This window comes from Microcaecilia unicolor, chromosome 3 (assembly GCF_901765095.1).
Source record: "Microcaecilia unicolor chromosome 3, aMicUni1.1, whole genome shotgun sequence".
NCBI lineage: Eukaryota > Metazoa > Chordata > Amphibia > Gymnophiona > Siphonopidae > Microcaecilia > Microcaecilia unicolor.
Window position 1 is genome coordinate 491,973,997 of NC_044033.1, and position 25,718 is coordinate 491,999,714.

The 25,718-nt window shown below is 48.5% G+C and overlaps 1 protein-coding gene across 1 annotated transcript in view; it reads right to left on the reverse strand.

Annotated features, from left to right (window-relative positions):
• ME1 (malic enzyme 1) overlaps positions 1–25,718 on the reverse strand; it is a gene marked incomplete at its 5' end in the record, with an annotated part of 362,344 nt that overhangs the window by 34,777 nt on the left and 301,849 nt on the right. Inside the window, 1 exon segment of the mRNA XM_030195171.1 lies at positions 20,273–20,379. Within this exon segment, the coding sequence (XP_030051031.1) occupies positions 20,273–20,379 (107 nt within the window).

Below are 25,718 nucleotides of genomic sequence, written 5' to 3' on the forward strand. Positions count from 1 at the left end.
CAATTAAAGTTTTATCTGAGTCTACGTTGAAACAATTGCATATTAACGAATTCCAGGCATCTGAAGTTAAAAGACTGACCGAAAAGACTGAAAAAATGGAACTTGTGGTACAAACATTAGCTAAGGAAAAGAATTTTACTTCAAGACGTCTGGAATACTTGGAAAATCAATCGAAGAGACAGACTTTACGTTTCATAAATTTTCCTAGATCGCCTTTGGTTTCTCCAATCCAAATGGCGAAGAAATATTTGATTGAGATCCTGGGAATGCCGGAGAATTCATTGCCACCCATAACTCGAGCTTTTTACCTTCAACCTGATTCTAAAAAAAATCACAAAATTTACAAGCTCAGGGAGCAATGGATCTCACTACATTCCTAGAATCATCTCTTGAGGTTATAACACAAAGAATTACATTGCTTGTAACTTTTGCATTGGAGTTAGATAGGGACGCAGTACTCAGACTTTCCCTAAGACACTTGGATTCCATGTTTTTGGGTTCAAAGATTAGAGTTTTCCCTGACTTGTCCAGGGAAACACAGAGGAGACGTAAGGCCTTTTTATTGCTACGGCCAAGGGTAGTAGCAATTGGGGCTGATTTTCTTCTGAAATTTCCCTGTATTTGCAGAGTAAAATTTCAACTTAAACAATATCAATTTTTTGACCCGAAACAGTTGGAAGATTTTTTAGTAAGTAGAGAAGAAGTGAATGTACAAGTTTAGTCACTTATGTAACACTGTATGACAGGCTGGAGTAAACCACTTGGGAATGATACAGCTTTTTTGATTTAAATGCTTAATAGTAAGTAGAGAAATTTTCTCATTTCTTGGATCTGTTTCCTACTGTTGTGGTCGTTAGTTAAAAAATTTATGGAGTAATTAAGTTTTTTTTTATTTCCTTTTTGAAATATTGTGCAAATTTGTGTGTTATCAATCATAAATGAATATTATGTTTGTTAAAAAACTAATAAAGAAATAAAAAAAAAACCTTCTTAAGGTACTAGGGATATCAAATCAATATAAAGAGCCTTAAGATTATATGGTGCAATTTGTAATTTATTTAGTGTTTGCTACTCAGAAACTAATTAAATTTAATTAAAACTCTGATGAAAACTCTCCTCTTGTTGTCGTAATTAGAATAATGGACTATAAATGAAGAGTTGAACTAGGGGTGGGAGGGAGTTGGCGAGGGTGGGTGGAAAGGAGGACTGAATTAGGCCCTACTGTACCTTCTAGAGTCTGCATATGTTTTTTTTTTTTTGAATTATCTTTATTGGTGCCAGAAGGTAAATAAGCACATAATACATTTCTGAACATGAAAACTCTATACATACACAGTCCAAAATATATGCAAACATTTTGTCCATCATTACTTTCCAAAAATGACCAACGCTCTTTATAAGACCATCCATATCTACACCCCTTCTGACTTTTCTCATTTTTTATAGAAATGCCTTCCCCACCCCTCTCCCCCCCCCCCCTCCCCTCCCCCTCTCAGGTACCTCTTAATGAGTTCAGAATGTGTTGGTGGATTGTATTAAGGATCCCCATGCTCTTCAAGCTACATAGCTGTGTATATGTTTTCCACAATCCCTGATACACTCTCTGTTTGTTTTTGGATGTCACCTTATACTGCAACGCTACCCACTCCGCCATCTCACCCATCATCCGGTGCCACTGCTGCACAGACGGCGGAGACGGCTGCGCCCAAACCTGCAGTATGCATTTTTTAACCAACAGAATTGCGAGGAGAGCAAACCGGCTCTGTGCTTCTAAAAAACCTTCCTCCCTCAACTGTTCTGACTCTCCCAGTAACAAAACCGAGAAAGACCATTCAAATGGTTTGGCTATAACTTTTTCAATGGTTTCTAGTGCATGTGTCCAAAGCTCTGCCAGGGTCGGGCACTCCACAAACGAATGAACAAATGTGCCAGTTCCTCCCTGACATTTGACACATCTATCATCTGCCCATAGTCCCATTTTCTTCCCCCGTTGGCGGGTAATATACACCCTGTGCAATACTCTAAATTGAATATCCTGCAGCGCCGCATTTGGTGTAATACTATGGAGTTTGTCAAAAGCCTTCCCTAGCCTTTCCTGTGTGACATTTTCCCCAAGGATATCACTCCAACCCATCGCCAATCGCATCAATGGCTGAGTTCTTTTATGAGCGTCCATGTGTTTATACCACTGGGACACCCCATTCGACTTCGATGGGGTCAACAAAAACACTTTATCCAACCCCGTGAACCGAACTGGGGAGCCTACTGCTCGTGTCAGTTTCTGATAATAGTCCCGTACCTGCAAGTACTGAAAAAATTGTTTATTATTGAGATGCCATATGTTTTAACGACCTTGAATAGTTTTGTGTGTCATCTGCAAATTTAATTACCTCACTTGTCGTTCCAATCATTTAGAATCATGTTAAATAGCACTGGCCCCAGTACAGATCCCTGTGAGCTGAATTGTGGACCACTAACATATTGAAGTCTGTGGAGGATGAAAATGAACTGCGGGACACAACAGTTTAATATTCCATGAAACTGCGGTAAAGACCTTTAGGTCTTTCTAGGAAGCTCTAGAACAGATGTCTGTCTGGCACTCAGCAAGGCCAAATGAACAGTATATGACCAGTGAACACTTTGTCTTCGCAGATCATTGTTAGTATTATTAAGAATTGCAGGTACTGTATGATATGGTATCTAGATCTCACCTGTGTGCAGTATGCAAGCAAATTAGGAATTTCATTAGTATCACACTAGTAGAAGATTTTGGTCATGAAACGGGATACTGCATCAATCAAATGTTTCTCTTTCCACTTCTCAATTGTCAAAATGGCAACAATTAAAAACAAAGAGGAAGGGGTGGGGGATAATTTTAAATAGCCCATTTTGTTGCAAGGTACATAAGCATTTTAATAATTTTAGTGGGCATACTGGGTAGTTTCTCTTTCAAAATTTCTCACAAGCTATGGGTACACAAACTGCCAACAAAAAATTGTGCAAGTGCAAATGGGCTTTAAATAGCATGTGCACCTTTGAAAATCCTCTGACTTAAACAACCTCTCTCCTTGGGAATCCCTTTTTTTTTTTTAAATGTAAGTTTGAGCTCAGACCCTGTCCAAAATTGCAGAACTGGAGAAATAGCTGGTGGGGATGCCCAATTCTCACTAGCCGAAGATATTTGCTGGCCGAGCCCCCAGACGTGCTACATCAGCTGCAAGGAAGCCGGCAGGGTGCTTCTTCCGTGGATGCTGGCATTTTGGCATCCATGGCTGAAGCACCACACCGGCTTCCTTGCTAATGAGGCTGCACAGGCGGGGGCGGGGCCAGCAAATCTCTTTGGCTTGCAGGGTTAGGCATCACCATTAGCAAAGGTATGAGTGGGGAGAGCAGGAGGAGAGTTGGGGGGTGGTGGGCTTGGTGGTGGGGGAAAGAGAACCTGAGAGGAAATGCTTGCACCCCCTACCAATTCACTCCTGCCCCCCTTCTTAAATTAGACTTCTGGCTATGATCCTTTCTCAAGCTTAATTCTCATTTGTCTCTTCCAACAGTCAGCCTCCACAGTTCCACTCCACCCACATTCCATTCAAGCTGACCACTCCCTCTTCTCCTAGAAAGAAATTTTCTGCTTAAAACACCCCTAATGGATACTTGCCGAGACCAGAAATTTTACTTTTGTTGTCAGTTACTTTGTAGCAGCCATGGCAGAGATTATGTTAACACAGCATTAATAGGAATATTAAGCCACTATGCAGGGAAAAACACCGAAAGAATCTCACTTTACCTCTGTAAGTTGGTAACACTGCTGAGCAGTACACTCTGCTTTACTGGTTGGATTACTTAAGGCAAATATGATAGGGACTGCATTAAAGGAAGCCATGTCTTTGATAACTTTTTCTGTAAATGCACCACTTATTGCAGCAACTCCTAAAAAAATGAGGAACAAAACATATTAGAAATGCAGTCATCCAGGGGAATATTCTATAAATGGTGCCCAAATTTGGTCACAAGACAAAAACCACAACTGGCGCTATTCTATACACAGTGCTCCAAGTTGGGTGCTGTTTATAGATTAGCACGTACATCCAGGAACTGAAAGCTGGTGTAAATCCTGGCACATAAATTAGGTGTAGACCCCCCCAAATTCCATAATAGTGCGCACATCTCTAATGAATGCCCCTGACCTGCCCATGCCCCTCCCAGGCCACGCCCCTTGTGCACTAAAAGATTTACATGCACATCTTTATAGAACAGTGCTTAGCAAGATGCGAATGTAAATCCAAATTTTTGCCAATTAATGCCAATAATTGGTTGTTAGGGCCCAATTAGCGCTAACTGGCTCATTAACCAATTAAATTGCATGCACAAATTGGGTCTGTGCCCAAATTTGCGCAGGCAATTTTGAGTACTATATATAGAATCTGGCCCCTACTGTGTACATGAGTGGATTTACTACTAAAGGCCAGTTCTTCTAAATCCAGTCCTTGAGACATATCCATCATGTCAGGTTTTCAGGATATCTACAATGAATATGCATGACAGAGATTTGCATGCATTGCCTCCATGGTTTGCAAATCTATCTTATGTATATTCATTGTGGGTATCCAGAAAACCCAACTGACTAACAGGCTTATTTTCGAAAGAGAGGGATGCCCATCTTTCGACACAAATCGGAAGATGGGTGTCCTTCTCACAGGGTCGTCCAAATCGGTATAATCGAAAGCCGATTTTGGACATCCCCAACTGCTTTCTGTCGCAGGGACGGCCAAAGTTCACGGGGGCATGTTGGAGGCGTAGCGAAGGCGGGACTTGGGCGTGCCTAACACATGGACGTCCTAACTATAATGGAAAAAAAGGGCGTCCCTGACGAGCACTTGGACGACTTTACCTGGTCCTGTTTTTGTTACGACCAAGGCACAAAAAGGTGCCCGAACTGACCAGATGACCACCGGAGAGAATCGGGGATGACCTCCACTTACTCCCCCAGTGGTAACTAACCCCCTCCCACCCTAAAAAAAATCTTTAAAAATATTTTGTGCCCCCTCAGATGTCATACTCAGGTCCATCACAGCAGTATGCAGGTCCCTGGAGCAGTTTTAGTGGGTGCAGTGCACTTCAGGCAGGTGGACCAAGGCCCATTCCCCCCTACCTGTTACACATGTGGTGGTAAATGTGAGCTCTCCAAAACCCACTGTACCCACATCTAGGTGCCCCCCCTTCACCTTTAAGGGCCACTGTAGTGTTGTACAGTTGTGGGTAGTGGGTTTTGGGGGGTTGGGGGGCTTAGCATACAAGGTAAGGGAGCTATGTATCTGGGAGCAATTTATGAAGTCCACTGCAGTGCCCCTAGGGTGCCTGGTTGGTGTCAGGCATGTCAGGAGGACCAATGCACTACGAATGCTGGCTCCTCCCACGACTAAAGGGCTTGCATTTGGTCATTTATGAGATGGGCATCCTTGGTTTTCATTATTGCCGAAAATCAGAAACGACCAAGTCTAGGGACGACCATCTCTAAGGACGACCTAAATTTCAAGATTTGGGCGTCCCCGACCGTATTATAGAAATAAAAGATGGACGTCCATCTTGTTTCGATAATACGAGTTTCTCCACCCCTCCATAGGGACATTTTGCGAGGATGTCCTCAGCAAAACTTGGGAATCCCTTTCAATTATGCTCCTCTGAGTATGCCCTGAGGATTGGGTTGAGAACCACTGCTATAGGCTATGGTGCTGAGCTATTAACTTGTACATAAGTATTATGTTTACTTCACCAGAGCTGAATATTATTTCAATGTAAGTTGAAAGCACTCTGTAACACAAATCCCAAACATGCTCTCTTTCTATGCAGATAACAGGTCTTATAAAGCCAGTCACCAATATCAGTAGCTTATGAGTGGATACTACATTTTTATTTTCAGGGTCAATTAGATTCTACTGACCTGGCCCCTACTGTAAGGGACTTAGCATGACATATAAAGCGAATGCTACATACCTGTAGAAGGTATTCTCCGAGGACAGCAGGCTGATTGTTCTCACTGATGGGTGACGTCCACGGCAGCCCCTCCAATCGGAAAACTTTACTAGCAAAGGCCTTTGCTAGTCCTCGCGCGCCGATGCGCACCGCGCATGCGCGGCCGTCTTCCCGCCCGAACCGGCTCGTGTTCGTCAGTCCCATATGTAGCAAGACAAAACAAGGCACCACAAAGTAAATGGAGTAGCGACCGCAGCCACGTTCGGCGGGAGGCACAGGGATCACTGCTCCAAGGTGCTACAAGACTTGTAAGGTCTCCTCTATCGTCATCCGTTTGACGGCAGTACTGCATCGGGACTCCACAAACATGTCTCTCACCGGGGCGCTGAATTCCAGTCGGTAACCTTCTCTGATCAGGCCCAGGACCCACTGATCGGAGGTAATCTTGGTCCATTCCTCGAGAAAGAGGGAAAGACGTTCTCCTACTGCAGGAATCGAGGAATGGACAGGCACCCCGTCATTGAGGGGGCCACCCCTGAACTCCAGGCCTTGAATCGGCCGCTGCGGAACGCTTGACCGAGCGAAAGGAGTTCCTCTGCTGAAAACGGGCACGTTGAGAAACCCCAGCAGAGCGCCCCGGGCGATACCTGCGAGCTTCACGGAAGCGAGGTCTGGAAGAGGAGGGCCACACAGCTCCCTTGGAAGAAGGCCTCGGCCTATCCTCGGGTAACCGCTGGGGCTTAGGGTCCCCCAGGTCTTTCACAATTTTATCCAGCTCCTCTCCAAATAACAGGTGGCCCCGAAAGGGAAGCTTCACCAGCCTGTACTTAGGGGCCATGTCAGCCGCCCAATGCCGAAGCCATAGAAGGCGGCGGGCCGCAACCGCCACAGACAGCTGTTTAGCCGAAGCTCTGACCAGATCATAGAGGGCCTCAGCCAAAAATGACAGGGCTGACTTCATCCGTGGTGCAACCTCAGCGAGGGACTCCACACCATCCGCAGGCTGTTCCACTGCCTGTTGTAACCAAGAAAGGCAGGCCCATGCAGCATAGGAACTGCAAATAGACGCCCTTAAGGCGAGCCCCCAGATATCAAAAGACTGTTTCAATGCGGATTAAAGCCACCGGTCCTGCATGTCTTTCAGGGCACCGCTGTGACCAAAGCGTCCAAGTGCTCCTCACTTAGAGGGTAAAGCTGACCCATAGCCCTGGCCACTTTCAAAGGCCCATCGGGTTCAGACCATTGAGCTGAAATAAGCTCTTGGATGGAGTCATGCACAGGAAAGGCTCGAGCAGGCTTCTTAGTACTCGCCATCCTCGGATTACCAGAGGAGGCCTCGCCCTTGGCAGGATCATCGATCGAGAGAGCCTGCAAGGCGTCAGAAATGAGCGCTGGCAGTTCATCATGGTGGGAAAATCCTCACCGCATTGGGATCATCCAGATCCAGTGGCAAACCGGCACTTTCCTCTGGCTCTTCAGACCATGAGGCCCTGCCAGAACCCTCAGAATCCACACCGCCCGGGGGGGGGGGGGAAGGAAGTGCGCCACTCTCCGACGGGGGATTTACCCGTCTATGTTTTGCGTCCTTCCAACACTCGGGGGAATCAGCCAGTCCTGGGCCATCAACACCCGAGGGGAAATCAGGTAGCAGCACAGTGTCAGACACGTGCGGCAGAGCTCTTTTCAGCAAGAAAGCTTTATGCATTAAAAGCACAATCTCCGGGGAGAAAAACCCACCCTGACCCTCCGTCTCCAAATCAGGAGAAACGGGATCAGGAGCTCCTCTGGTAGCCTCTAACCGAGGCGTCCCCCTGCACTCAGACTCCTCCGCAACAGCGAGGGTTGAGGCATGCGGCGCTTCCAAAATGGCGCCCGCTGCCAGCTCCATCGAGCGGGAAGAATCATCGCTCACCATGCTCGTACCAGCTCTAGCGTCTAAAGAGCACGTCTTACAGAGCCCCGCTGCTGATCTACGTTTACCACAACGGGAGCAGCGTTTAACTGCTTCAGCAGCCATCGTCCAACTGGATGGAAATATATAAGTAAAATGGCAGCTTCGTGCCAAAACTTACCCCGATCGGAACGCCGTCTGCAGGACCTCCCTGGAGGAGCTGGGCACCACTCTCATCTCAAAAGACCGAGTCAAATGAGCTCCGGTCAAGCTGCATGTGGAAAAAAGCCTCAGAATAGCTACGCAGAACCAATGCGTACTCTTTCTTTTTTTTAACGCTGTGAGGAAAGTTGGAGGCAGGCAGCAACAGAGGTACTCCGGTAGGCAGGGGGACAGGTAAGGCAGGGAAAGGGCGAACATATATGCCTTCAAAGTGGGCACCACCAGCCACAACACCCCAGCTTCAACTGGCAAAAGCATAGGAGCCACCCCAGGCACAATTTTTTCCAGGAGCTCATCAAGCTACGTCCACACCTGCTGGGAGATAGAGAAATACTGAAGGCAGATGGAGCTAGCCATCCATAGAGCACTATGGTTTTTCAGTGTTCTCTATCTCCACCTGCTGGTAGGCAGACATAACCCATCAGTTAATGGATTCACCTGCTGCTGATGACAAGGAATTTACAAATTAAAACAAGGTTTAAAAAAAGAGACAGCCTAACTGTTTACATTGTGGTAAAATATATAAATGGAGCCTTAAAAATCAGTGCCGAAAAACCACGCGGTTAGCATGATTCTATAAACTGCCTAAAGTTAGGTGTAGTTTATAAAATACGCTCACAGGCTGTTCTTGTGCCTAAAATGTAGGCCACCTAAAACCAGGCATAAATACCTGTGACTAAGTTAGGCGCAGATCTGCTGTATTCCATAATATTGCACATTGTTTTTTTAAATGCCTACAACCCGTCCATTCCACACCCATATCCATGCCCCCTTCTCAGGTGTGTGCTGCATTGTAGAATACGCCTAGAATGTTGTGCACATAAATTCTAATTAAAGCCAATTAGTGCTGCTAATTGGTTGTTAAGTACCAATTATCGGCGCTGATTGGCTTGTTAATCAATTAAGTTCCATGCAGCCAAATTAACGCGCACAACTTAAGGCACCGTTTATAGAATTTGGGGGATTGTGTCTCAAGAAATCTACTTGCATTTGCTGTAATTATTCGGAAAACAGGTTTAAGTTTCAAATGATTTTTTTCTGAAATAATAGCTTTTTAATCTTGATTAAAGTTTTTAAAGAGACATTTCAAGTCTTAATTCCAATGGCAATGAGTTCCAAAGAGTGAGTCCTAATACGGTTAATATGGCTGTAAGAATGGATTCAAAACAAATCTGACGACAGGAAGGAACTGCTAGTAATTATAGCACATAAGGCAATAAATGAAACTTTAGGAATCCACCAACTACTCATTGTTTATAGCACCTGTAATTTAGCGTAATCACGTATATGCTTTAAATGACTTCTTACCTTATATGGGCTCTGAAAATGTCAGAACACTGGATGATAAGAACATTAAAAAGGAAAGAAAGTTACCTATGAGTACAGTTGGCTTTAGATCTTGGACAATATCTTCCAAATTCTTCATTTCAGGATGCTGGTGTGCAAAATGCTCTTTCTCATGAGTTAAAGAAGCCCGTCCCTATGGAAGCAAAATACAATAAAATTACATTAACACATTAGTAGTTCAGAGTAATCTCTGAAATGAAGCAGGTATTAGGTACTGGAATACTACTCGTAGACTTTAAAGAGAAGTTATACTATGTTCTTCTTGCTATCCGTTATGCTTTAAAAAGCGAAGATACATACCTGTAGCAGGTATTCTCCGAGGACAGCAGGCTGATTGTTCTCACACGTGGGTCGGCGTCCACGGCGGCCCAGGAACGGCAAACTTGCAAGCAAATAAAAAGTTTTACTAGAGCCTTCTGGCGTGCGAACCGCATGCACCGCTTATGTGCGGCCGTCTTCCTGCCCGTCGCGTGAGTGTTCCCGCTCAGTTTAATCAAAAACCAAATAAAGAAAAAACAACAACTCCAAAGGGGAGGTGGGCGGGGTTTGTGAGAACAATCAGGTATGTATCTTCGCTTTCTCCGAGGACAAGCAGGCTGCTTGTTCTCACATGTGGAGTATCCCTAGCACACAGGCTCACTCAAAACAACAAAGAAAGGTCAACTGGGCCTTGCAACGGCGAGGACATAACAAGGATTGACCTAAAAAGCAGACCATCTAACTGAGAGTGCAGCCTGGAACAGAATAAAAATGGGCCTAGGGGGGTGGAGTTGGATTCTAAACCCCAAACAGATTCTGCAGCACCAACTGCCCAAACCAAATGTCGCGTCGGGTATGCTGCTGAAGGCAGTAGTGAGATGAGAATGTGTGGATTGATGACCATGATGCAGCCTTGCAAATCTCTTCTATAGTGGCTGACTTCAAGTGAGCCACCAACACCGCCATGGCTCTAACAATATGAGCCGTGACATGACCCTCAAGAGTCAGCCCAGCTTGGGTATAAGTGAAGGAAATGCAATCCGCTAGCCAATTGGAAATGGTGTGTTTCCCGACTGCGACTCCCCTTCTGTTGGGATCAAAAGAAACAAACATTTGGGCAGACTGTCTGAAGGGGCTTGTCCGCTCCACGTAAAAGGCCAATGCTCTCTTGCAGTCTAAGATGTGCAACTGACATTCAGCAGGGAACGGGGAAAAAATGTTGGCAAGACAATTGACTGGTTCAGATGGAACTCCGACACCACCTTCGGCATGAACTTAGGCTGCGTGCAGAGGACTACTCCGTTGTGATGAAACTTTAGGTAAGGAGCATGCACTACCAAGGCTTGAAGCTCACTGACTGTACGAGCTGAAATAACAGCCACCAAGAAAATGACCTTCCAAGTCAAGTACTTCAGATGGCAGGAATTCAGTGGCTCAAAAGGAGGCTTCATCAGCTGGGTGAGAACAACGTTGAGATCCCATGACACTGGTGGAGGTTTGACAGGGGGCTTTGACAAAAGCAAACCTCTCATGAAGCAAACGACTAAAGGCTGTCCAGAGATAGGCTTACCTTCCACACGAGAATGAAAAGCACTAATTTCACTAAGATGAACTCTTATGGAGTTGGTCTTGAGACCAGACTGACAAATGCAGAAGGCATTCAAGCAGAGTCTGTGTAGGACAAGAGCGAGGATCTAGGGCTTTGCTATCACACCAGACGGCAAACCTCCTCCATTTGAAAAAGTAACACCTCTTCATGGAATCTTTCCTGGAAACAAGCAGAACCCGGGAGACACCCTCAGAAAGACACAAGGAAGCAAATTCTACGCTCTCAACTTCCAGACCGTGAGAGCCAGAGACTGGAGGTTGGGATGCAGAAGCGCCCCCTCGTTCTGAGGGCTGGAAAACACTCCAATCTTCATGGTTCTTTGGAGGACAACTCCAGAAGAAGAGGGAACCAAATCTGACGCGGACAGAAGGGAGCAATCAGAATCATGGTTCCGCGGTCTTGCTTGAGTTTTGCTTGAGAAGGAGGATTGTACCTATGTTTGTTATAAGCATAGGGAGCATTCTTCCTTCCATGGAAAAAACGTCTACCTGATGAGGTAGTTGCAGAAGGCGCCTGGCGGGAGAGATTGTCCATAGCGGTTTCCCGCTGCGTGATTTGATCAACCACTTGCTCGACTTTCTCACCAAAAATATCATCCCCCCGGCAAGGGACATCCGCAATCTGCTGCTGGGCTCTATTGTCCAGGTCAGAGACACGCAGCCATGAGAGTCTGCACATCACTATACCTTGGGCAGCGGTTCTGGATGCAACATCAGAAGAATCGTAAGCACCCCTGGACAGGAATTTACGACACACCTTCTGCTGCTTGACCACCTCCTGAAAAGGCTTGGCCTGCTCCGGAGGGAGCTTATCAACCAAGTCCGCCAGTTGCTTCACCGTGTTCCTCAAGTGAATGCTCGTGTAGAGCTGGTAGGATTGAATTTTGGCCACTAGCATAGAGGAATGATAGGCCTTTCTCCCAAAAGAGTCCAGGGTTCTAGATTCTCGTCCCGGGGGCACCAAGGCAAAATCTCTAGAACTCCTGGCTCTCTTGAGAGTGGAATCCACAACCATAGAGTCGTGAGGTAGCTGTGACTTCATCAGCTCAGGTTCTCCATGAATCTGATATTGGGACTCAGCTTTGTTGGGAATGGTGGGATTACTTAGCGGTTTCATCCAGTTCCACATAAGTGTCTCCTTGAGCACATTATGCAAACAAACAGTGGATGACTCCTTAGGTGGCGAAGGATAGTCAAGGACCTCGAGCATCTCAGTCCTGGGCTCATCCTCAGACACCACAGGGAAGGGAATAGCCACAGACATTTCCCGGACAAATGATGAGACAGAAAGACTCTCCAGGGGAGAAAGCTTTCCTTCCGGCGAAGGAGTAGGATCAGAGGGAAGACCACAAGACTCCTCGGAAGAGAAATATCTGGGATCCTCCTCTTCTCCCCACGATGCATCCTCCTTGGTGTTGGACAAGAGCTCTCTGACTGCAGTCCAAAACCGGGCCCATATCGACGCTGAGGAACCCTGTCCTTGATGGCGAAGCCAAGAAGTTGACTCTCGTGGCTGGCGGCGATCAAGCTCCCTCCAGCGATGTCGACGGGGAGTCGACCTGGGTGGCAGCCGATGCCGCAAGCAGTACCGGCGTCAGGGACCACAGGCACAGAGCCAGCTGCCGCTTCCATCGACGGTACCAAGGGCGCAAGCACCCCCGGTACCAGAACAGTCTGACGCAGCAGCCCTTCCAGAAGACCTGGGAGAATGGCTCGGATGCGCTCGTCCAGAGTGTCTGCCGGGAAAGGCTGTGGGGCCGGTGCAGGAGTTGGAGGTAGAATCTGCAAAGGGCGAGGAGGTGGTACCGGGCTGTCCGATGACCGACACCTCTTGAATGGAAGGTGAGCGGTTCTCCCGGCATCGACGCTTCATGGGTGCCGAATCCTTCGATGCCCCGGAGCTCCCGGTACCATGTCTAGAAGGAGACCGACGGCGATGCTTCTTAGCCTTCGCTCGTGGCACGTCATCAGTACTCCTTGGTACCGACGAGGAGGACGTGGAATCCACATGCTTCCTCGGGGTCGGGTCCGAAAGGGGCCGGCCCGGTGGGCCTGCACAGCAGGAGTCTTCGAGGCAGGTGGAGACCCATTCGATGTCTCACTTCTCCCAGCATGTGGTGGTCTCCGTACAGCCATTACCTGCACTCCCAATGTCGATGCCATCTCCGGTGCCGACACTGACGCCGCCGACCTCGGTACCGATGTAGACGTCAAAGTTCTGGGCAAAACTCCAAACAACGGTCCCGCTGTGCTTGTCTCGATGCCTGTGTCCGCTTTTTAAGGCTAAGACACAACTTACACGCGTCTGGGCGATGGTCGGGCCCAAGGCACTGAATACACCACGAGTGGGGATCGGTACCTGAGTTTGCCCAGTTGCATCGAGTGCACTTCTTGAAGCCACTGGGAATACTCGATGTCATGGACGAAAAAATAGCGGCGGCGAAGTCAAAGTTCTCGATGGTGCCAAAAAGAAGGGCACAAAAATGAGAAATGCGGAAACAAAAAGAAACTTAAGAGGGGACAAAACCTAAGAAATAAAGGAATTGTGGTTTGTTTGTTTTTTTTTTAAAGAAAACAATAAAGAAAACAGCTCAGCAGAGCAAAAAATGAAAAAAAAAAAAAGTGGAAAAACCCCGCAAAAACAAAGGCTCTTTTCAGGGGCACATGGAGAGAGACCGCAAGCAGTCACTCCCTTACCGCGGAAAGAAAAGAACTGATCGGGACTCTCGCGGGACGGGTGGGAAGATGGCCGCACATGCGCGCGCTCGAAGGCTCTAGCAAACTTTTGTTGCTAGGAAGATTTCCGTTCCTCGGGCCTGCCGTGGACGTCATCCAGTCATAAGAACAAGCAGCCTGCTTGTCCTCGGAGAAATATTATTATTCAGTAGTACTCAGTTGCACCACTTGAATTGTTTCCAGTAGAAGGTGAATGGTGAAAGCGAATGCTACATACCTGTAGAAGGTATTCTCCGAGGACAGCAGGCTGATTGTTCTCACTGATGGGTGACGTCCGCGGCAGCCCCTCCAATCGGAATCTTCACTAGCAAAAGCCTTTGCTAGCCCTCGCGCGCCGATGCGCACCGCGCATGCGCGGCCGTCTTCCCGCCCGAAACCGGCTTGAGCCGGCCAGTCTCATGTGTAGCAAGACAAAGACAAGGGAAGACACAACTCCAAAGGGGAGGCGGGCGGGTTTGTGAGAACAATCAGCCTGCTGTCCTCGGAGAATACCTTCTACAGGTATGTAGCATTCGCTTTCTCCGAGGACAAGCAGGCTGCTTGTTCTCACTGATGGGGTATCCCTAGCCCCCAGGCTCACTCAAAACAACAACCATGGTCAATTGGGCCTCGCAACGGCGAGGACATAACTGAGATTGACCTAAAAAATTTACCAACTAACTGAGAGTGCAGCCTGGCACAGAACAAACAAGGCCCTCGGGGGGTGGAGTTGGATCCTAAAGCCCAAACAGGTTCTGAAGAACTGACTGCCCGAACCGACTGTCGCGTCGGGTATCCTGCTGCAGGCAGTAATGAGATGTGAATGTGTGGACAGATGACCACGTCGCAGCTTTGCAAATTTCTTCAATGGAGGCTGACTTCAAGTGGGCTACCGACGCAGCCATGGCTCTAACATTATGAGCCGTGACATGACCCTCAAGAGCCAGCCCCGCCTGGGCGTAAGTGAAGGAAATGCAATCTGCTAGCCAATTGGATATGGTGCGTTTCCCTACAGCCACTCCCCTCCTATTGGGGTCAAAAGAAACAAACAATTGGGCGGACTGTCTGGTGGGCTGTGTCCGCTCCAGGTAGAAGGCCAATGCTCTCTTGCAGTCCAATGTGTGCAGCTGACGTTCAGCAGGGCAGGAATGAGGACGGGGAAAAAATGTTGGCAAGACAATTGACTGGTTCAGATGGAACTCCGACACAACCTTCGGCAGGAACTTAGGGTGAGTGCGGAGGACTACTCTGTTATGATGAAATTTGGTGTACGGGGCCTGGGCTACCAGGGCCTGAAGCTCACTGACTCTACGAGCTGAAGTAACTGCCACCAAGAAAATGACCTTCCAGGTCAAGTACTTCAGATGGCAGGAATTCAGTGGCTCAAAAGGAGGTTTCATCAGCTGGGTGAGAACGACATTGAGATCCCATGACACTGTAGGAGGCTTGACAGGGGGCTTTGACAAAAGCAAACCTCTCATGAAGCGAACAACTAAAGGCTGTCCTGAGATCGGCTTACCTTCCACATGGTAATGGTATGCACTGATTGCACTAAGGTGAACTCTTACAGAGTTGGTCTTGAGACCAGACTCAGACAAGTGCAGAAGGTATTCAAGCAGGGTCTGTGTAGGACAAGAGCGAGGATCTAGGGCCTTGCTGTCACACCAGACGGCAAACCTCCTCCACAGAAAGAAGTAACTCCTCTTAGTGGAATCTTTCCTGGAAGCAAGCAAGATGCGGGAGACACCCTCTGACAGGCCCAAAGAGGCAAAGTCTACGCTCTCAACATCCAGGCCGTGAGAGCCAGGGACCGGAGGCCGGGATGCAGAAGCGCCCCTTCGTCCTGCGTGATGAGGGTCGGAAAACACTCCAATCTCCAGGGTTCTTCGGAGGACAACTCCAGAAGAAGAGGGAACCAGATCTGACGCGGCCAAAAAGGAGCAATCAGAATCATGGTGCCTCGGTCTTGCTTGAGTTTCAACAAAGTCTTCCCCACCAGAGGAATGGGAGGATAAGCATACAGCAGACCCTCCCCCCAATCCAGGAGGAAGGCATCCGATGCCAGTCTGCCGTGGGCCTGAAGCCTGGAACAGAACTGAGGGACTTTGTGGTTGGCTCGAGATGCGAAAAGATCCACCAAGGGGGTGCCCCACGCTTGGAAGATCTGGCGCACCACTCGGGAGTTGAGCGACCACTCGTGAGGTTGCATAATCCTGCTCAGTCTGTCGGCCAGACTGTTGTTTACGCCTGCCAGATATATGGCTTGGAGCACCATGCCGTGCCGGCGAGCCCAGAGCCACATGCTGATGGCTTCCTGACACAGGGGGCGAGATCCAGTGCCCCCCTGCTTGTTGACGTAGTACATGGCAACCTGGTTGTCTGTCTGAATTTGGATAATTTGGTGGGACAGCCAATCTCTGAAAGCCTTCAGAGCGTTCCAGATCGCTCGTAACTCCAGAAGATTGATCTGTAGATCGCGTTCCTGGAGGGACCAGCTTCCTTGGGTGTGAAGCCCATCGACATGAGCTCCCCATCCCAGGAGAGACGCATCCGTGGTCAGCACTTTTTGTGGCTGAGGAATTTGGAAAGGACGTCCCAGAGTCAAATTGGACCAAATCGTCCACCAATACAGGGATTCGAGAAAACTCGTGGACAGGTGGATCACGTCTTCTAGATCCCCAGCAGCCTGAAACCACTGGGACGCTAGGGTCCATTGAGCAGATCTCATGTGAAGGCGGGCCATGGGAGTCACATGAACTGTGGAGGCCATGTGGCCCAGCAATCTCAACATCTGCCGAGCTGTGATCTGCTGGGACGCTCGCACCCGCGAGACGAGGGACAACAAGTTGTTGGCTCTCGTCTCTGGGAGATAGGCGCGAGCCGTCCGAGAATCCAGCAGAGCTCCTATGAATTCGAGTCTCTGCGCCGGGAGAAGATGGGACTTTGGGTAATTTATCACAAACCCCAGCAGCTCCAGGAGGCGAATAGTCATCTGCATGGACTGCAGGGCTCCTGCCTCGGACGTGTTCTTCACCAGCCAATCGTCGAGATATGGGAACACGTGCACCCCCAGCCTGCGAAATGCTGCCGCTACTACAGCCAAGCACTTTGTGAACACCCTGGGCGCAGAGGCGAGCCCAAAGGGTAGCACACAGTACTGGAAGTGACGTGTGCCCAGCTGAAATCGCAGATACTGTCTGTGAGCTGGCAGTATCGGGATGTGTGTGTGTAGGCATCCTTCAAGTCCAGAGAGCATAGCCAATCGTTTTCCTGAATCATGGGAAGTAGGGTGCCCAGGGAAAGCATCCTGAACTTTTCTTTGACCAGATATTTGTTCAGGGCCCTTAGGTCTAGGATGGGACGCATCCCCCCTGTTTTCTTTTCCACACGGAAGTACCTGGAATAGAATCCCAGCCCTTCTTGCCCGGATGGCACGGGCTCGACCGCATTGGCGCTGAGAAGGGCGGAGAGTTCCTCTGCAAGTACCTGCTTGTGCTGGAAGCTGTAAGACTGAGCTCCCAGTGGACAATTTGGAGGTTTTGAGGCCAAATTGAGGGTGTATCCTTGCCGGACTATTTGGAGAACCCACTGATCGGAGGTTATGAGAGGCCACCTTTGGTGAAAAGCTTTCAACCTCCCTCCGACTGGCAGGTCGCCCGGCACTGACACTTGGATGTCGGCTATGCTCTGCTGGAGCCAGTCAAAAGCTCGCCCCTTGCTTTTGCTGGGGAGCCGAGGGGCCTTGCTGAGTCGCACGCTGCTGACGAGAGCGAGCGCGCTGGGGCTTAGCCTGGGCCGCAGGCTGTCGAGAAGGAGGATTGTACCTACGCTTGCCAGAAGAGTAGGGAACAGTCTTCCTTCCCCCCAAAAATCTTCTACCTGTAGAGGTAGAGGCTGAAGGCTGCCGGCGGGAGAACTTGTCGAATGCGGTGTCCCGCTGGTGGAGCTGCTCTACCACCTGTTCGACTTTCTCTCCAAAAATGTTGTCCGCACGGCAAGGCGAGTCCGCAATCCGCTGCTGGATTCTATTCTCCAGGTCGGAGGCACGCAGCCATGAGAGCCTGCGCATCAGCACACCTTGACCAGCGGCCCTGTACGCAACATCAAAGGTGTCATACACCCCTCTGGCCAGGAATTTTCTGCACGCCTTCAGCTGCCTGACCACCTCCTGAAACGGCTTGGCTTGCTCAGGGGGGAGCGCATCAACCAAGCCCGCCAACTGCCGCACATTGTTCCGCATGTGTATGCTCGTGTAGAGCTGGTAAGACTGAATTTTGGCCACGAGCATAGAAGAATGGTAGGCCTTCCTCCCAAAGGAGTCCAAGGTTCTAGAGTCCTTGCCCGGGGGCGCCGAAGCATGCTCCCTAGAACTCTTGGCCTTCTTTAGGGCCAGATCCACAACTCCAGAATCATGAGGCAACTGAGTGCGCATCAGATCTGGGTCCCCATGGATCCGGTACTGGGACTCGATCTTCTTGGGGATGTGGGGATTAGTTAAGGTTTGGTCCAGTTCGCAAGCAATGTCTTTTTTAGGACATGGTGCAAGGGAACAGTGGACGCTTCCTTAGGTGGAGAAGGATAGTCCAGGAGCTCAAACATTTCAGCCCTGGGCTCGTCCTCCACAACCACCGGGAAGGGGATGGCCGTAGACATTTCCCGGACAAAGGAAGCGAAAGACAGACTCTCAGGAGGAGAAAGCTGTCTTTCAGGAGAGGGAGTGGGATCGGAAGGAAGACCCTCAGACTCCTCGACAGAGAAATATCTGGGGTCTTCTTCCTCTTCCCACGAGGCCTCACCCTCGGTGTCAGACACAAGTTCACGGACCTGTGTCTGCAACCGTGCCCGACTCGACTCCGTGGAGCCACGTCCACGATGGGGGCGTCGAGAGGTAGACTCCCTCGCCCGCATCGGCGAAGCTCCCTCCGCCGACGTAGTCGGGGAGCCTTCCTGGGAGGCGACGGCAGCCGGCACCGCACGCGGTACCGACGCCGGAGACCTCACCTCGGGCGATGGGCCACCCGGCGCCACGCTCGACGGTACCGGTGGCGCAAGCACCGCCGGTACCGGAGGGGTAGGGCGCAACAGCTCTCCCAGAATCTCTGGGAGGACGGCCCGGAGGCTCTCGTTCAGAGCGGCTGCAGAGAAAGGCATGGAGGTCGATGCAGGCGTCGACGTCAGAACCTGTTCCGGGCGTGGAGGCTGTTCCGGGCTGTCCAGAGCGGAGCGCATCGACACCTCCTGAACAGAGGGTGAGTGGTCCTCTCGACATCGATGCCTGCTGGGTGCCGACTCCTTCGGCGACCCAGAGCTCTCGGTACCGACACGGGAAGGGGACCGGTGACGATGCTTCTTCGACTTCTTGGGACGAAGCACGTCACCGGAGCTTCCCGGTACCGACGAGGAGGACGTAGAATCCAGCCGTCGCTTCCTCGGGGCCGAGACCGAAGAGGGTCGGTCTCGGGGGGGCTGTACCGCAGGAGCCCTCAGGGTAGGGGGAGACCCACCCGAAGGCTCACCGCCACCAGCAGGGGAATGGACAGCCTTCACCTGCACTCCAGACGAAGCACCACCGTCCGACGACATCAGCAGACGAGGTCCCGGTACCACCGACGTCGATGCAGCTATCCGATGTCTCGGCGCCGATGCAGAGGGCCGATGCCTCGATGCAGTCGATGGAGCGGCAGCCAAGGAAGATGGTCCGGACGCTGACGACGTCGATGCACTCGATGCCTCCGGTGCCGATGCCGACGAAGAGCCCGAGAACAAAACGTTCCACTGGGCTAATCTCGCTACCTGAGTCCGCCTTTGTAACAGGGAACACAGACTGCAGTTCTGAGGGCGGTGCTGGGCCCCTAGACACTGAAGACACGCAGAGTGTCTATCAGTGAGCGAGATTACCCTGGCGCACTGGGTGCACTTCTTGAAGCCGCTGGAAGGCTTCGATGTCATGGGCGGAAAAATCACGCCGGCGAAATCAAAAGCCGAAATGGCGAAAATTGAAGCACCAAAATTTAGGGGGAGAAAAATCTCGACCGAGGCCAAAAGAGGCCTACCCCGACAACGAAAGAAACTTACGGGGCAAAAACTGTGAAATACGGGAAGGGCAGAAAACCCGAAAGGGTCTTCCGGAACACTTCTGGAGCGCTTCCCGACTTTTTAGAAGAAAATAGACAAAAAAACACGTCGAAAGGACGCGCGAGGTCGACTCTCTGGGGCACGAACGGCGTAACACGACCGTACCGAGTGCGGACGAAAGAAGACTGGCCGGCTCGAGCCGGTTTCGGGCGGGAAGACGGCCGCGCATGCGCGGTGCGCATGGGCGCGCGAGGACTAGCAAAGGCCTTTGCTAGTAAACTTTCCAATGGAGGGGGCTGCCGAGGACGTCAACCCATCAGTGAGAACAAGCAGCCTGCTTGTCCTCGGAGAATACTATTTATCATTGAAAAAACTCAAGGTAGCAGTTTAACATAACCAAAATATTTTCAGCCCTGCTGAACTTCCATTTTCAAGTCTGCATGTATAATTTCATATTACCTGGACAATTAATCCTTTGAATCAACCATCCATATATTTTTGATGGCTAGCTTTTTAGGAGTTCCTTCCTTCTCCATGGCCAACAGAATGAGGTCTGCGATCCCTAGAGCAGCCTTAAAACAAGATAAAAGGAGATTTAATATATAAAATGTAAATTATGAGTGCTATCAAAGCTATTTTTCATTTGTTACTTGGAGGGGCATAATCGAAAGGGGCGCCCAAGTTTTCCTGAGGACGTCCTTGTAGGACGTCCTGGTGAAGGGGCGGGGAAACCCGTATTATCGAAACAAAATGGGCGTCCATCTTTTGTTTCGATAATACAGTCGGGGATGCCCAAATCTCCACATTTAGGTTGACTTAAGAGATGGTTGTCCTTAGAGATGGTCGTCCCTGGTTTTTGGCGATAATGGAAACCGAGGACGCCCATCTCAGAAACGACCAAATGCAAGCCCTTTGGTCGTGGGAGGAGCCAGCATTCGTAGTGCACTGGTCCCCCTGACATGCCAGGACACCAACCGGGCACCCTAGGGGGCACTGCAGTGGACTTCATAAATTGCTTCCAGGTGCATAGCTCCCTTACCTTGGGTGCTGAGCCCCCCAACCCCCCCCCAAAAAAACCTACTACCCACAACTGTACAACACTACTATAGCCCTAAGGGGTGAAGGGGGGCACCTACATGTGGGTACAGTGGGCTTCTGGTGGGTTTTGAAGGGCTCACATTTACCACCACAAGTGTAACAGGTAGGGGGGGATGGGCATGGGTTCGCCTGCCTGAAGTGCACTGCACTCACTAAAACTGCTCCAGGGACCTGCATACTGCTGTCAGGGAGCTGGGTATGGCATTTTAGGCTGGCAAAAAATATTTTTAAAGTTTTTTTTAGGGTGGGAGGGGGTTAGTGACCACTGGGGGAGTAAGGGGAGGGCATCCCTGATTCCCTCCGGTGGTCATCTGGTCAGTTTGGGCACCTTTTTGTGGCTTGGTCGCAAGAAAAAATGGACCAAGTAAAGTTGGCGAAGTGCTCGTCAGGGACACCCTTCTTTTTTCCATTATCTGCCGAGGACGCCCATGTGTTAAGCACGCCCCAGTCCCGCCTTCGCTATGCTTCCGACATGCTCCCGGGAACTTTGGTCATCCCCACGACAGAAAGCAGTTGAGAGCGCCCAAAATCGGCTTTCAATTATGCCGATTTGGGCGACCCTGGGAGAAGGACGCTCATCTCCCAATTTGTGTCGAAAGATGGGCGCCCTTCTCTTTTGAAAATGTGCCCAATAATGTCACTAGTGCTGGGTATAGCCCTTTTCAGGTTAAATACTTAATATTTTCACTTTGAGTCCCCATAATGCCCCCCAATCTGAAAGGCCCCCCATGAGAAGATCCCCTCCTGAAGTTACCCCATACCGAAAGACCCCTCCCCAAACTTTGAACACCCCCAAGCCCTTCCTCACCATCCTGAAGGCCCCTACCCCCAGACCACATCTTTCAAAATCCCTGGTTTCCAGTGAATTGAGCAGGAGCGATCTAAAATGGCCCCAGTGACCCCTTAACAGTAGTCTCACGGTACTACCACTAGGGGTCATGTTTCTATATAAGAACTTCTTTGCCCTTATATGGAAACATGATCCTTAGCGGTAATATGGTAATACCACTGGTATGTTGCCAGTGCCATTTTCGATCCTGGCACCAGTCAGGGCCGGAGTGAATGGGGATCACTCTTGCCTGGCCCCCTAGGGACCAGGGATTTTCACAGGGATGCTCTGGGGGGAGGATTTCGAGAGGGCACTATTGGGAGGGGGGCTTGAGTTGGGGGTAGGCTCCACGAAGGACTTTGTTTCTTTGGGGTGGGGCTCTCTGGGACAAGCTTTTTAAACACATGTTGTCAGCCTCTTTAAAGATGGGGTCCGGTAGCATCGGGCTGCTAATTGGTGGCCTGATACTGCTAGGAAGATGGAAAAGATGGAATAACACTGCTTGCAAGGTGGTTAACAAGCAGTGCTATTCCTGGGAGTATTGAGCTGTGACTTAATGGCCCGATACTCCAAGGAAGATGGAATAGAACTGCTTGCGAGGTGGTTCATAAGCAGCGCTATTCATTTTACACTGGAATCAGCAACCTGTGGTACTAGAAGACCACAAGCTGGTGACTCCCTTAGTAAATTCAAGGTATACTGTAAAAGCCCACCTCTAACCACTCCTTCAACTTCCCCCTTTAGTCCCGCTTCCTCCTAAGTGCTTGTATTTATGAACAAATGTACAGGCTTTAACATAGTTGAAGCTTCATAATATATTCCAGTATGCTGAAACAGAGAAAATGACTGCAAGGCAATCCAGGCTGTCCACATCTATAAAGCCTAACTGCTCAGGCTTCTTATTCTCATATCTAAGGATCCTTTATGATTATCCTAGGCTTTCTTGAATATTTGTTTTACCCTATACTGAGAGGCTTTTCTGTTAAGAAATATTGCTTTATGTTACTCCTATCTCTATTCCCTTTTGGCATCAAATCATGACTTCTTGTTTTAGAACAGGGGAGAGCAAATCGTTATTTTGTAGTGGGGGCAGATTAGTAGCTCTTTAGCTTCTGCTTGAACTAGGATGTAGGGCAGGAGCCTCTCCTCAGAATACGCTCTAGTAAAATAAAACTTGAAAAAAATCTAAGATACAAAACTTTTGGTAGGTTGAAAAATATTAAGTATTTAAACTGGTTAGTGCAGCTGATTTTGATCCTGGGGAACTGGGTTCGATTCCCACTGCAGCTCCTTGTGACTCTGGGCAAGTCACTTAACCCTCTATTGCCCCAGGGTACAAAATAAGTACCGGTATATAATATGTAAACCGCTTTGATTGTAACCAGAGAAAAGCGGTATATCAAGTCCCATCCCCTTTCCCCTCATTATCAGATCCGTGATTTCTTTTCCTTAGATCAACATGTGGATGTATTTTGCTATCTACAAGATAGATGTGGCCATGTTGTAGTTCAAATTCCTTCATAAAATGCTCTATCTCCTTGTACTATAGTAAAGCCTTGATTATCTGACATAGACAGGATTGACCCACTGTTGGATAAGTGAAAATTCAGATAATACGGAAAACAATGTTAACCTCTCAAACAATGCATAAACAAAGGCTGTAAAAGCAGGTCACAATGGTGCTGTTTTGCTGTAAAAGCAGGATCCGAGGTCTGAAGCAAATTGTCTCAAGTGTGAAACCTCCCTCTGTGCTATGCCGGAAAACAGAAAGACACACAATTACGTCACCAGGGGTTCGGTCAAATATGCTGGATGGTCGGATTAACGAAGGTCAGATAATCGAGACTGTACTATATTGATGTGGAGTTCAACTATAGGGCAGTGAGCTGCCTTATTTGTCCCAGCCTAGCCTCCTCCAGAACAGGAGGAGGAAATACTGGGGGCAATTTCTCCAAATGATTTAGATTTGCACATTCTATGAAAGGACTCCTAAGTCAGGATAAATGATCTCAGTCACTCAAATTTACTGCTAACGCTTGCCATAAAACTTGCATTGCGCCAAAGAGAGCAATCCTCTGGAGTTTGTAAGATGCAGAATGTATAGACAGCTTGTGTTTGGAAATTCTTTTAGGACAAGCTTGTGGCATTTTTTTTTTTGACCAACGGCGTTAGACAGGAATCTTTGCTATTGTAATCATGGGGAGATACATACTTATCCAAATGATTTTCTTTTTATTGAACTCCCTGCTTGTATATCTTTATATTGAAATTTGGACCCCTGAGGCAGACGTTATTTACGCCGAAACACGGCCCGTGTCGGGATGATCTTAATTAAGGACTCCTGTTGTCTCAGTCTTGAAGGCCCAGCTGTGCTTTTTATTTGTTGGCTTTTTGTGTATACTGTTTTACCCTCTCTGGTTACTGTATCCAAAATGATGGTAAATATTTCTGTATCTTTCTGCCACATTTTCTTGGTCTCAGACTACATTTCTTGGTGCTTGAGGTCCTTTTCTGTCTTCACGCAATGAGATATTCTGTATGATCTTTAGAGTTGCTTGCTAATGTGATCTAAATGTAGCTGGAGATGAGAAAGCTCTGGAGCATGTGGCAAAGTTGGAGACTCCTTTACTTCCTTCACAAACTCCTTGTAAAATTGCATGTTTCACATGGTGCATATCCTGGATTCCAAAGAAAGAAGATGCTTGCTCCAGTGATACTGCCACTAAGATTAATCAGTACAACACACAATGATCTCTTCCTCTGGCAACTCTGGTAGAGCAGTTCTGGCCTAATGTAGATAGGTGCAGATGACTCCTTGTTTGTCCTTTGCTGGTTCTGGCTATGGCTGCTGGAGCTTTGTACTGAAATAAAGTAAGGGCTCATTTCTGAGCACCAGAACGTTTTTCAATTACAGATAGCTGCCTCAGTCCTAGCTTCTGGTTCATTTTGTGAGTCCTGGGCTAATCTTTCTCCCCCAAACTCACCTCCAAGATCTTAACAAGCCTCTCCTGGCAGGGAAGGGAAGGAAGTCAATTGCTCGACCACAGGTTCTAAAGGCATAGTCACTGATTTTCTCCATTCTAACTGTAAATACTATTTGGTGGAATTTCTATCTCAGTTCTCTCTGAAATTTGAGATCTGGGGGTTATATTAGCCTCTTGTTTTCTTTTAAACCTCAATTGAAACATATCACTAAGATAGTATTTCAGAAGTTGAGAATGTATTCTAAACCGAAAGGCCTGCTGAGTGAGCCAAATTTTCAAACAGTGATTCAGAGTCTAATCAGGCCTTATTTTCATTATTGTAATGCTCTGTTTTTAGAGCTCCCTCAATCCTCATTGTGTGCCCTACAAGTGGCCCAGAATATCGTGACATATATATTATCAGATGCTGCATGCTTTGAGCATATTACCCCTATGTCAAAAAGCACACACTGGCTTCCTATTATGTGGCATGTTAAATTTATGATCTTGGTGTTGATTCATAGAGCCCTGAATAATAAAACATTTTTTAAGTATCGAGTCTTCTTTGTGTATTTATAGACTACCTCATCAGAATAAAAGTCTTCCTAAGGTTCCTTCATTTTAACAGGTCTAGTATGCAGACTCACGTGTAAGATTTTCTGTGTTGCAGGGCCAGAACTATCATTCCCACTGTGGTAATTCCCTTATTTGTCCTGTTTGTCTGTCCTAATTAGATTGTAAACTTTGTCAAGCAGGGACTGTCTCTTCATGTCCAGTGTACAGCGCTGCGTATGTCTAGTAGCACTATAGAAATGATAAGTAGTAGTAGTAGTAGCAGTTAAGGGAAATTACATCAAAGTTAGTCTTTTGAAAAACTCAACAGCCTGTTTATTTAGGCAAGCTTTCTCTGAATGAGATACTGCAATCCCTGATGTAAATCTGAGCTATGCAATAGCAGTAATTGTTTTTAGGGGTAATCAGAGCTGTAGGTCCTATTTTATTTGTCTCATTCTTGCTGTTT